At 44.2% G+C, this 14,242-nt stretch overlaps 1 protein-coding gene across 1 annotated transcript in view; it reads right to left on the minus strand.

Moving 5' to 3' along the window:
* The window catches only part of KCNK2 (potassium two pore domain channel subfamily K member 2), a 201,536-nt gene that overhangs the window by 112,801 nt on the left and 74,493 nt on the right, over positions 1–14,242 (minus strand). The window contains exon 5 of the mRNA XM_067564966.1: positions 754–1,064. Coding sequence (XP_067421067.1) covers positions 754–1,064 — 311 coding nt within the window. The remainder of the gene's footprint in view (positions 1–753; positions 1,065–14,242) is intronic.

The following is a 14,242-nucleotide window of genomic DNA, read 5'->3' on the forward strand; positions in this document are numbered from 1 at the left end:
GACCTTACATACAATTGAGGTCAAACTAATGGGCCTGTACTTTCCCAGATCACTTTTTTCTCCCCTTCATTAAATATAGATACTAAATGAGCAATTCTCCAGTCATAAGGTAAAACCCCTCAGTTTACGATGCCATTTGAGAATATGATGAGCCAGATCATCAGCTGGTATAAACTGACTTCAACAGAGTGACACTTATTTACACCAGCAGAAGATCTAGCTTTTAGGTGTTGAAAAAAAGTAAAAATAAACAAATCAAGATTTGTAATGGAAATAGCTAGCTAATATTATTTTACTGTGTTTAGAACAAACACCCCTGGAAAGAAATGTACAGCTGAAAGACAGAATTGTTTGCTAAAATAATGATAAATTTGAACTTCCTTAATGTAATCGTTGGCCGTGTTATGCTTTCCCAACACCTACAGAGCAAGTAAGGCTCAATCAGTACACCCATTCCTTTGTGAACTATTAAATTATATATAGTGCTATTGAATAATCATTTAATTAGCAAAGAAGCATTCAATTAAACAGTTGTCTATAATGCATGTTGAACATAAAAAAATTAGCAATGACTTTTCAGCTGAGGCCACATGTGAAAATGTCATTGCCATCCTTTCTGTCCTAAGTTAGCCTTCTTGATACTTTACAGCTCAAATGCTGATACAGCAGTGTCCCATTTATTACAGAATCATTGCTATATAGAAACACGTTCTTCTAAAACGTAGGAACAAGGTACTTGTTTGCATGAATTACCTGAATTAGTTCATCAAGCTCTGATGCATTCACACAGGAATGCTGAGATACAAACGTCTGCTTCTGAATCACAATGGTGGTTCTTTGGGAAGTTTCATGTGGTTGCTCAAGGGCTTTGAAAACAGTCGCTCCAATTATTAAATATACCACTACCACCAGAAAAATCGTTGAGACCGTCTTCCATTTCATAACATTAATAGCTGAATCACATTCCTCTCGTGAAGAGAGCACTGTGGGTTTTGTAGAAAATGATAGCCTTGGTTTGGAGTTCTGAGTGGCAGATTTGGGATCCAGCAAGTCAGGTGCCGCCACTAATAAAACAGAAAAATAATGTTAATGTTGACAGCATTGGACAGAGGTGTATTTAGCTGTACTCTTGCCAGGAGGTTACAGAGATCATATTAATTCAAAATATATATATTATAGATAGTTGTGTTATAAATGCATTTCACTTGTACACCATGATACATTACTACAGAATGATTGGTTTGAGCAACTGCTATGACTTATAGTATGCTATTCATATGTACATACATGCATACACACACTTGCATTGCTTACTATATGTATGTTCTCTATTCATACTCTGCAAATATAGTTGTGTTTCCCCTAATGTCTTGTGTTCCTTTGAATCAGTATAAGATGGTATTTTTCAGTAGAGCTTCATCACATTTTGAGCAATCTTAGGCATTGTTAATATGGTTCTCAGACTACATTTTAATTCAGCATTAAATAACTATCAGGAAAACAAGACCCTTTCCTTAAGTCCTACATAGGTAGGCTCTAACCATCATTAGACCATCATTAGAATATTTGCACTTCACTTCCAAATTCCCCACACACCTAACTATAAAAATCATTCATTATTAATCCTAATAGTTTGAAAGTGTTGGCTAAATCCTTTTAGAAAATACCAGGAACATATGTGCACACTTACTGAAAAAGTCAATCATCTTATTATAGGATATTTTACTGTTTACTGCTAGGAGAAACCCACTGGAACAGTAATGATCACCTGAGTGTGTTATCAAGTATCTCCTTAACTCATGTGATTAAAGTAACTACACTAATAATTAGGTAAGAATAATCCACAACAAGTACACTTACAGGTCTCCTGAGAGAAGATTGCAACAACAATACTATATTTAAAATTATTAATATATTTTGAATGACTGCCATGCCACTTTCAGCTGTTGTGGGGAAAGCCCACGTCTAAATGTAGATTCAAATGTCTCTCTCCCATGTCTCTGGAGGCTGGACATGTCCACAGAGGAGGGAGGGAGGGTCATTTTCCACATGGAAACCGTCTTCTCTTGAACACCCGCTGGGGTTAACCTATAAGGTTCCAGGAGCTCACATCCGAAAAGAAACGTTTAATACAGGTCAGAAGAAATGCAGACCTAGAAAATTAATACGTTGAACCTGAAATGTGGGGAGCGGAGGAACACAGGATGAAAATGCTCAGTTCATGATGGGGGGCAAAAGGATGACTGCACAGTTGTGATATAGTTACTGTTCAGCTACTAGAAAACTAGAATCCGGTTCCAACCAACCAGGAGCACCAGACACGCATACAAATACCCTTCAAGCGTAGTGGGCATGGAATACCGTATGAGGCTATTGATACAACCCACAAAAATCGAGGTGTGCTGGGAAACGACACCTGATTTAATAATTGTTCCTTCAGGCTGTGCTCTCTGCTGATTTGTGACGGGAAGGGAGGAGATCGCCATCACATTTTCCTTTAATTCAGAGCTGCCCTTGCCCGTCTGAATTTTTCTTAGTATATTATCACGGCCCTCCAAACCCAAAAGTGGGGGCACCTCAGGCTACACCAAGCCTCGTGCTGTAGAGTAGGAAACTGCTCCTCTTTCTGCCTGGCTTCAGCACTTCCAGACAGACACACAGGCGTCCTAGTACCATGAAGAAGAGTAGATCTTTCTTCCCTCAAGTTCCCCTGCTACACTGCCCCTTCAGCCAGCTGTCTGCAGCTAACAAAGGCGAGCAGGATGGCTGTGAGGCGCCCCAGCCCGATGCTCTGCATCTCTCCCATCAACTTCCTCAGCCATCCACCTTGCCAGGAGGCAGGGGAGTAATGCAATCGACACGGGCATTTTCGCCCGCCAAAGGGGCAAAACGTTGACGCTCCAAGAACTGGCCATGCCCCCTTTCCTCTGCTCCTCTCACCAGCAGCCGGCACGCAAAGATGCTCTGGGTTTAAAGCGCTTGCAAACGGCATCCTGTGCCGGAGAGACAGGAGTGGGGTTGGCCGGGGAAACGGGCTGGTGGGAGCCAGAAGCCCTGCTTGGACCCCCGGCCCCCCGAGAGCTACACACACCTTAGACAAAGGAGATCTGTTAGAAACAAAAGCAAGGGCGGGGGGTGCTTAGCAGTTGCTGCAAAATCGGGACGGAGGAGGAAGGAAAGGAGCGAAGGAAGGTACAAAGGGATCCCGTGCCTCCTCCCCTCGGGCACTGGGCAGCCCTGGGTCCCTCCTGCGAGGGGGCATTGGGACGGCAAGGGAGCATGCAGCATTCAGACCGACTTTGATCTAGAAATACACGCCATTGTGCCAGTACTCACTTCTTATTTACAGACCCGGCGCCCTCTCCTCGCTTCACGGGCAGGCATTTTTTCGGGGCTTGGGTAGGTACCGTTTGACCAAATGGGGAAAAAAATGCCAGAGCCAGAGAGAGGACCAGACCCAGGGAGGGTTTGCTGCTGCTGAGCTCAGAGTCCGCGCGGAGCGGAGCGGAGCCTCGCGCTCTCCCTGTCACTGGAGGGGTGTGTGCGATCGCCGTGTGTGTGTGAGAGAGAGAGAGACAGACAGACAGACAGATCACACCCTGTGCGTGTGTGTGTAATCACCGCGTGTGCACGTGTGTGTGAACACCCTGTGATCACCGCGTGTGTGTGTGTGTGTCTGGGTGATCGCCGTGTGTGATCACCCCGTGTGTGTAACTCCGCTCAGGCGCTGTGTGTGTGCATCAGCCTCCTGCGGTGTGTGGCTGCCAGTCCTTGAGGTGTGTCTGTCACCGGGTCAATCTTAGCGTGTCTGTGTCTTTCGGGGTGTGCCTGTGTGTCCGCCTCCCCCGCTCAGTCAGTGTGGGTGCCTGTCTCTTCTCGGCCCCTCTGTCTTTCTCCCTCGTGCATCTCAGTCCCGGTGTGTGCTTCTTACTCTGTCTAGGTGCGTGTGCGTGTGCGTGTCCCCTGCTCTGTCACGCTTTGTCTCGGGCACCGGGCGGGTGGTTCCTTACTCTGGGTAAAGCGGAGTGTCTCAGAAACTCGTGTGCGCGCGCGCGCAGGTGCCTGTATGTGTGTGTGTGTGCGCGCGCGAGCGCGTGTGCCCCCTGCCTCTCAGCGCCTGTGCGCGCGCGCGTTCCCTTTATCTCAGTGTGTGTGTGTGTGTGCGTGCCCGCGCGCGCGCGCTCCTCTGCTCAGTCTCTGTCTTCCCCGCGCTGAATCTCAGCCCTGGCTGAGCGGCTCACCCTGCGCGGGTCTCTCGCCCCGGACCTTCCAGCTCCTCCCTCTGGCCCGCTGGGCGCCCGCCTCTCCCGGCGCAAGCAGCAGCCCCGGGGGCCGCCGCAGCCGCAGGGCGGCGCGCTGCTCAGCCTTTCTACCCCGCCGCTTCCCCCAGGCTGGGCAGGGAAAGAGGCAGAGGCCGCGGGGATGATAGGAGGGGGAGAGGGGAATGATAACCCCCAAACTGCTGGGCGCCGCCCTGGCAGCCCGCGGGGGAGGAGGTGCAATGGGATGAAGGAAAAGACGACAGCCACCCTCAATCACCGAGACACAAGACCTGCTCCTGGGCTTCGCCGCAGCCCCTCGGGGAGCTTCCTCCCACGGCTGCCCTGGGGACTTTTGAACTGGACGAAATGTCACTGGAGCGAGCTGCCAGGCTTGGGAACGGTCGAGTGGGGCGAGATCTCACAGAGCGGGGACCGCGTCTATTTCTTCCTCCGCCTCACATCTGGTCTGCAACCCATTGGGTCGGGACTTTCCTCTGAGGCGTTTATGGCCTGGGAGCAGAGGCACTGATTTGTACCTATCCCCTTTCAGCAACCAGCTTCTGATTGCTTCCAGCTTAAATCTGCACTATAAAGCAGACACTCTACTTCAGTTGAGAGCTCAGCCCTTGAGAAATTTGAGATTATTGTTTATTTTTGATTTTAGGTTATCTAGCGGCTGTGACATTTTCCTTGGGTCAGTTTCACAAGTGGTTAATAGCTGGACACACCTTTAGGGTAAAACGTATCATCAGTATGCACTAATAAATATCTACCATCTACCTGCCACCCCCCACCGCCCTCAAAAAAGCCTGAGCAAATACAAATATTCAAGCAGCAATAATAATAAATGGGCTTGGGTCACAAACATTTGAAGCCAAAGGCTGTATCTTTAAAACTGCCATGGTATAGCATTCCTCAGATATTTTATAGGCTGTAATCCTCCTTGAATCAGTAGCACTATCACTGAACACTTTAGAACTGACTTATTTTAACACCTCTCTGTATTACAGTGACATAATACAAATGCATACACTGAGTTCCCCAGAAATCTGATTGCAACAGTGTACATCATGCCAGTCTTCTCTAGGGCACTCATGTATCTACAAGACCCAGAGTATGATTCTCCATCTCATCTGCTATTTCAATCTGAGCTTTGCAGACCACTCACCACCATTCTGGCCTGACAAAAGAGTTGAGTAATAACAGACCCAATCCACTGTTACAAGTAGTGCTTTAAATCACCATATACCATTTCATTACCTTAAGAGCACAATCCTGAAACAATACAAAACACTGAAGTAAACTTTATTCATGCCAGTATTCTGCTCAAACTACTCACCTGAGCAAAATTACTCACTAGCTTAAGCAGTGACAGACTTGGGCTCTAATACTACTTAGGAAAGCAAAGGTTTGCAGGATCAGGTCTCTTTTTAGTAGAGAATGCAGATAACCTAAGGGGTCACTGCTTATTTATGCAACCCAGCTCTCTTCCTTTACAGCTTGGAACATTTCATACATAACACATCACCATCTTTTCCCCTTTCTTCTGAAAGGTTTGCTACCCCTAAGCCTGTATAAACACTTTCTGTTCTTCTCATGTGGAAAATAATCATTTCATAGGATTCCTTCCAATCCCTATGGGAAAAAGAGCATGAACACTTTCTTCCATGCAGAGCTGAGACAGTAAGGAATATTATGGAAAATAGTACCACATGCCTTTCTTTAGCTATCTAAATATTTTGGATGGGATTCTTTTTTCCTGAGTAAGTGGAAGAGTCTTACAAAGTGTTCAAATGGGGCCAGATCCATTGCCCATAATTTGAAATCAGTGGGAACCCTTCCAATGACTTCGATGGGATTTGGATCAGGCCCTAAATCAATACATTCTGTAAAACAGGTAGAACCATTTTTTGAATACACAAGAAACTCCATTCCAGGCATTATTGTATTGTACCCACAACTCTGATACCTGAGTACTAGTCTCTAGGAAATTAATATCAATCTGTCAACTGCATACACTGATTAGCTATCATTTTCCACCTGTAGCAATGACTGGTAAAATTCTTGACTGAAGTTTGCTTTCTTAAAAAGGATTCTAGCTATGCCAATGCATCCATTTTTTGTGTACTCAGCTCTAATGATACCAGATGTGACATTTTTATGAGAGGCATCTTGAAATCCAGAAAGAACATTTCTGTTGGCGATGTAGAACACATTGTTGTGTATAGCAACTTTTATTTTCTTAAGGTCTTCTATAGCTCCAACATTTATTCTGTAGAGTCATGCTCTCCAACATGTTTGTTGTAATGTACACCACACATTGTTTGAATATTACGTGTGACCATTTTGCCCTCAAATTTGAAGCTGACATTTGAACAGTTTGAAGTGTCAGGATTGTAGCAGTCCTGAACTCTATTAAACAAACACACTCAAATGCAGCTCATCACTGACAAGACATACCACCAACCAACATGGACAGGATTAAATAATAGGTGGGGTTACAACACTTTCCAAACAAATGTTTTGTTGATAACCTAACGGGAGAATCTGCACAAACACAGAAGTTGTGAAGTGCGCAGCACAAGGAAGCAATACAGTACATAAAAGTTATGTCAAAACTTGTATATTTCATGTTAATTACTCTGTTAATTACAGAGAGAGTGACAGGACATATTATGGCATGAGTTTGGAATGACAAAATTAATCTCACACAGTGGCTGCTTGAAAGGTGTTCAAAGGTTTGATATGTTAGAAGTAGGCCCAGCAGAGAGGGATTGGTGGGCAGAGTACAGGTGAAGGAGTCAGTTACATGACAAATAAATAATATATTCATACCTACAAACAGCTATAGATGATCTAAATATAGATATGACAGGAACATACTTGTAGGGAAATGGTTGTTTCACAAAAATACATCACCATAAGCAGAGTTGTTCCAATGTAACAAGAAAAGGCCTGACTGCCAAAATAGCCCATCTCTTGGGGGCACTTTCTTCATTCCCCTTCAGGTACAGGGACACATCCTGTCTGAAAGGCTATCCCTTCACTCTTAACGAAGAGCAATTGCTTTAAGTCTGGAGTTAGGGACTCTTCTTTAGCCCTCTCACTGCTCACTTGTGGCTACATCTCCTCCCATTCCTTCTCTGCTCTGCCTGATTACGGGCCTGAAGTGCAATATTTAATACTTATTTGGTCACCAGTAATTTCTGTATTCCCAAAGGATTATCACAGTGGGACTTCATTATGGGGAAGATCCTACTTCCCACTCCTCCACGTGCAAGACAGAGTTTTGGGATCCTTGTCAGAAACATAGCTGCCCAGGTCTAAACACACAGGAAAGGCAGGATGAGGGGCAGGGCAAGGGAAAGAAGTTGGCCATGTTTTGCTACCTGCATACATATCTATGCACTGTCTTCCTCCCATGTAATGGGAGTGCAGCCCTAATATTGAAGTAGTGGTACCATCTAGCCCTATAAGCATAGTGAAACTTTTGTGTAACAGGAGTGAATGTTCATTGAAATGCACTGAAGCAACTTGAGACTTTCAGAAAAGGACAGATGCTAGATCCTTGGGCAAAACTTAAATGAAGTTTCATTACAACTGAATTCAGTATAAACAAGTTCTACTGTACTTGGTTTACAAAGTTAATTTTAAACTTCATTTTATTTATTCAGCAGGTCTTTTTAAAAATGGTCTGTCTCTTAGTTTCTTTGGAGACATTAAGATGTCCCTGTCAGGTCTTAGCATGGATAATGAAGACATTATGGCCATATCCTGCCAATGTATTCTGTCATTAAAGTGTTAGTCATATTCTTCCATGAAAATCTGCATTAATAAATTAGTGAGCTAGGGCTTTTCCCTCCTACATGCAGATGGGATGGGTACAGGCTGTGTTCATAAGCTGTTTAGACAGCAACCCTACAGTGCAGTTCAAAATGGGTTATACTCAGTTTGGTGCACAACAAACTGTACCTAGATATTCTTCCAAATGCACATGTGGCCAAAGTGAGGTAGAGTGGTGGATGCACACTGGGTGTACCCATCACAGTGGTCCTGAGCCTTCATCCACAATCTAGAAATTGTTACACCTGCTAGGAACCTTAGTGCAGCCAGCACCACAGTCCCACTCCCAACCTGCCTGGCTTCTGAATGGTGTTGCACAGAGCTCAGTCACTCCCATATCCTATGTCTCTCCTAATGCACCTCTACTATCCCTCTAGAGGAATATTCTCATATATGTTATGAAAGACTTACTGCACTAACATTGCATCAACCAATGTCCAATGTTTAAAAACTGACTATGGCCTGGTCTACACTGACAATGTAGGTCAACGGAATGCGGCTTATGTCGACCACATAAAGTATGCGTCTCCACTGGCATGTCAGTTCTGCTGACCTAAATTGTGGTAAAATTCTACTAAATAAAACCACCTCTGCAAGTGGAGTAGTGCTGAAGTCGAACTGTGTGGGTCGAATGAGAGTCAGTGTAGGCAGAGCGCAATGTAAATTGATGTCATTGGCCTCCAGGAGGTATTCCATAATGCTCCATTGTGACCGCTCTGGACATTCACATTCTGCTGCGCCACAGCCACATGGACAGGAAACAGGCCCTCCCCTCAAGCCCTGGGAAAGTTTGAATTCCCATTTCCTGTTTGGTCAGTGTGGAGAGAGCTTTGTAGCTGAACTGCTCATGGCGACTGCATGCCCCAAACGCGCTCTAGCATGGAGTCGACCTGAGGTCTTGGATCTCATCAGCCTGTGGGGCAAAGAGTCTGTTCTGGCTCAGCTCCGAGCCAACAAAAGATGTGGATATCTACGAGAAGATATCTCATGGCATGTTGGAGAAGGGGCACAACACGGACGTGTAGCAGTGCCATATTAGAATCAAAGAGCTGAGACAGGTACATCAGAAAATAGGGAGACGAACACTCATTCTGGCTCGTCACCAAAGGCATGACGCTTTTATGAGGAGCTGCATGCAATTCTCGGTGGTGATGCCACCACTGTACCGCCATGCAGCATAGATACCTCCGCAGAATCCCAGTCCAGGATGAATGAGGAGGACTCTGTAGATGAGGAAGAAGAGGAGGAGGAGAACAGGAGGCGGGTGAGCACGGTATCCATTCTCCCTGAGAGCCAGGACCTGTTTGTTACCCCAGAGCAGCCCAGCCAGACACAGAACAGTGTGACTGATGCCAGGGAAGGCAAGTCTGGTGAATGTATATAGTAAATCACATTTTTGTGGTTATAGCCCCAGTCTACCTTCTTATTTCTTGGAAAAAAGGAGTCTGATTTTGTGGGGATGAGCTTCCTGTGTGTTGGTCCACTTAAGCAGAGGGTTACCCCTGGAACAGACTATTTATGTGCACAGGGATGCTCCGAGAATCCTCCATGGATATTTCCAGAAAGCTTTCATGTAGGTACTTTGCAATCCTTTGCAGAAGGTTTCTGGGGAGGGCAGCCTTATTTCTTCTGCCATGGTAGGACACTTTCCCCCACCACTCTGCTATTAAATGAGCAAGCATCATTGTGGAACACAGCATAGCAGCATAAGGGCCAGGTCTGTACCCCGATGCTTGAAGCAAATCTTCCCTTTCCATCTCTGTTACCCTCAGGAGACTGATATCACACATTGTCACCTAGGGAAGATGGTACAAGTTTACAGTACACGAACAATATAGTCACTGCGTGTTATTCCCTTGCCATGGATGGTGTCCTGAGCCCCAACATGGACAATTTCTAGCCATGACATTGTTGGCATGGGTGTTAGGCATCCAGGAATGGGTGCCCCTATTTTTTCTCCAGCGACACTTCAACCCATACCCTCCTCCAATCCCTTTGGACCACCTCCTCCCAAACCAGTCTTTGGGATGGTAAAGGGGAGCCCAATGATCCTGCTCCTTGGTTAAGTGTGGATTGGGGAGTTTAGTGCTACGGAGACTTCCCTATAATGGATGCAAGGATCCCTTATATACCATGGCTGGAACGCCACTCTGACCCATGCAATAGGTACAGATTGGTATGCAGGTCTGGCTTTGCCTTGTGAGTATGAGTTCAACAAACTAATGATCGCCTCCGCGGCTGCTGACACAGAGCTCAGAGCCTGGAAGATGTCATTGTTAGAAAAACTGAATACGGACATGGAAAACAGAAAATCAGCCCAGGAGCAGGTGTATGCAATGCAACAGGAAATGTTGCATATTATGAGGGATCAGTAAGACATTCTGAGGCATCTGGCAGAGCTCCAGGAAGAGCAGCAGCAGGACAGACTCCCTCTGCAGACCCTGCAAAATGCTCAACCAAAAAGCTGTTTCTCAGCCCCTATCCCCAAGCGCTCTAGGAGGAGATTGGGCAGGGCTCAGTACGTCCTCCACTCCACATCAGTGGAGGGGAGCGGAAAGAGGTGATGGCCCCTTTAAGAACTGGGAATGTGTGTGCTTTGCTGTTTGACAGTCACACTTTGCTCTGGATGGGGATGACACAAACCCCCGACGTAATGCGCATGGTGTGATCATGCACCTCCAACTTCATAAGTTTAGCGAGTGAAAGTCGACTGAAATTAAATCGACTTCAGTCTGCAGTGTAGGCATACCCTATATTTAATTATAATATTTTACTGAGAAAAGCACACTATGTGGGACAGTCAGGAATAATGAGTAACACCTCAATCATAATAATTATTACACCCATGTGTCTGATTTACAGTGTGATAAATTATTTGGGAAGCAGCTAAATAATTCTCTCACATCAGTTTATAGAAAAATGTTTGTATATGCTCATCTATTTTCATACAATATAGTTGTCATCTTAATGGGGCTTCAATTCTTTCCATCTCTTATTTATCCACCTGCAGCAAGTGAGAAGCTATTTTAGAATCCATGAAGTATTTGCTGTTGTAATTAATATTGTGGACCTTTATTTTTCTTCACTGTCTTGCTAATCTCCCAGTGGGTTTCTCTTCCTGCCCATGTCATATCACAAGATCTCATGGGATTTATTTCTCAGATGGTTTGCGGCTGTTTTTTTATTTGCTTTCACAAATCTGTTATCCTTGGACAATCTCAGAAGAGGCAGTTATGACAAAATCTTTGTTGCCACTCTTCAACCAATAAATGTGAATTATTTTGTCTGTCACCTTCTTATGGATTACTTGTGTACAGAAAAAATGCATTTCTATTTTGAATTAATATTCTATTGTTGAAGAAAAGCTCGTAGTGCTCTGAGCTGCTTCCAAAATTCATTGCCAATGTTCTTCTGTAATTAACTTTGTCTCTTTTTTTCATTTTTGCCTAATTAGTCTATTTTCAGAGCAGGAGATTGACAAGCAGGAGATCTAAGTTCTTTTACTGGCTCTATCACTAATTTGTACAAGTCATGTAATTCCCCTGGTAGATTTTCATGACAGTTCTGGAAGACTGATGATCTAGATATACAGACATGATCTTTCTATTCTGTAATCAGACAACAAGGCAGCTACTGACTACACTAGTACAAAAAAGACATGCATATGCTATTACATGTATTAGGCCTGACAAAGCATTCTTATATAGGTAATGGTTCCACTTACTGTAAGGGTAGTTTTGCTTGAACAAGGAAGTAAAGGCCTTGCCTTGCAGATCTCAGAATCTGCCTTCTGCATTTGTAAAGTGCCACATATATATTTATTGGCACTCTAGTAATAGCTACAATGCTCTCTACCACAAAATCTGTAAATAAAAAGGTAATATACATATATATTATATATAGCACACTGGCAATCTCTGAAAAAAGTATTACTTTTTGTTATAGTAATTCACAAATATAATTTAAAAGACCCAAAACAATCCAGGCAAATGCAAGAGAAGAAAATACAGTCCAGACATTATTGAGAAAGTATCACAGAGGCAAAATCAGAGCACTTGCTAGCAGAAATAAAGAAAATTGATGAACAGATATAAAAGGGGAACATTATGTATCTTTTATGTTTTAAAAAGCATCAGACTCATGCTAGATGGCAGCAGCTATAAAAGAGAGCATTGTGATATACATGGAGTATTTTCAAATGTGCATGAGAGACTCTTTTCTAGTACTCTCTTGAATTGCAGCATGGAGATCTGTCTGGGAATGACGGCGGTATATTTTTTCTACAACGAAAGGCATTTGGAAGTCATTTTTTAATTTGGATTAATAGCTTGTTATAAAAGGAGACCTCTTATTTTATCCCTTCTTAGTTATTTTGCATGTCTTTTCCTACTCTTATGCCAGGCAAAGAGCTCTTAAATCACCAGTATGGGCCTGAGCCATGCACTGAAACTGAGGTCAAAATACGGCAACTGTAAATAATGGCTAATTAATTTAAATAAGTTTGCAAACCTGGCTTCCTAACAATAAGCTCCAAAATTCATATTTAGGCATCTAAATAGATGTGGCCTGTGATTTCTAGAGATTCTGAGTAACCCCATCTCACATTAAGAGCCTGACAATAGATAACCAGATCTGAGAATTTTGACTGTCATGTTTGTCCAAATAGCTTCATGCTTTTATCAATGATAAGCACCCCCTGCCCTCGTTGAGAACTAACCTCTCTGCAGGCACAGGAAAGGACAACCCCCTCAATGGCCTGGGTGAATGAATCCCAGTTTTCATAAAGCGTTTGGATTATAACAAGTGCTAACTTAATAGTGCATGTGGATATTGGGTGCTGGAGTAAATTTCACTTGTAGATAATAGGTTGGCAGCAATATTGTTCTGTGCTGCCATCTTCGGACACAGAAACCCTACATTTTATTAAGAGGTGCACTCAGAATATTGAGCTTCGGGAACGAATCACTGGATGAAATTCTATGGTCTGTTCTGCAAAAAGTCAAACTAGATGTTCACAATTGTTCCTACTAGCCTTACAACCTGTGTGAATACCTTTTAACATTTTATACAGATAGGGCCTTTGAGCTGTGCAATACAACTTCTGTTACATATGTTGAGAAATACGTTTTTTGCATTGTACAGAATCATAATGTGTTTCACTTTCAATTACAGGGAACATTAAATACTAAATGTGGCTCCAGCCCGGGATCCAGGTATTGACTCATACCCCGAGGAAAGCATGTCCCATGCCCCTATCCTTGCACAGAAGCTGTGAACACACTCCACCCGGCAAAGAGGGTCAGCAACATTTAGACCTAACATTGGTAAGAGACTAAGGCACAGATCCACAAAGGGACTTAGGTGCTGCAATGCTGAGCATTGCAATGCTTAGAAAATTACAGGAACACCACTGCGATCCATGAAGCCTGAGTACAGTCTACCTACACAACGAATGGGAGAGATAGGAGCTTTAGAATAGGATCCACAAAGCCAACGTGCTACACAGGGAGCTGCCTAAGCTAATCATTGGGAGATGCCACATAGAAGGATGTGTGCTAAGCATCACTCTTCTCACGGAGATAGGCACTTAAGTGCAGATTACAGAGAGGCACAGGTCTCTGCTTGTGGTCCATGAACCAAAGGAAGATAGGCATTTGGCTGCCTAAGTCACATGTAGGGCCCAAAACAAAACAGCAGGGGGCTGGCCCTCTCTGATAATCTTTAGCCCAGTGGACAGGGTACTCACTCAGGATGTGGAAAACTCCCAGTCCAAATTCCCCCTCCTCCTCAGTGGGAGAAGATATGTCACCTCTCAAGCCACTAGGCTAGAGTATCATTCTAATTGTCCCTCTGGACAATTAATATTTAATTAATTAAAGTGGAAACAACTTCAACAGAAGTGATTGAGGAACCCCATATCTGAATATCCCATAGCTCAGCATGCGGCCTAGGCAGCTGAAACCCCTATCTTCCCCACTTTGTGAATCACTTCAGTAGGAGAGAGGCATCTGGGTGCGCGTGCTCAGAGACAGACACATGGGGCATAGGGAACTTTGACTTCAAACACAGACGCTGAACGAGTTTAAGGGCCTACGGGGTTCGATGGCAGCTGAGAGGATCACAGCAGTGCCTAGTTA

Source organism: Emydura macquarii, unplaced genomic scaffold, assembly GCF_026122565.2.
Source record: "Emydura macquarii macquarii isolate MOO-44397 ecotype Brisbane River unplaced genomic scaffold, CSIRO-AGI_Emac_v2 contig_2676, whole genome shotgun sequence".
Lineage (NCBI taxonomy): Eukaryota > Metazoa > Chordata > Testudines > Chelidae > Emydura > Emydura macquarii.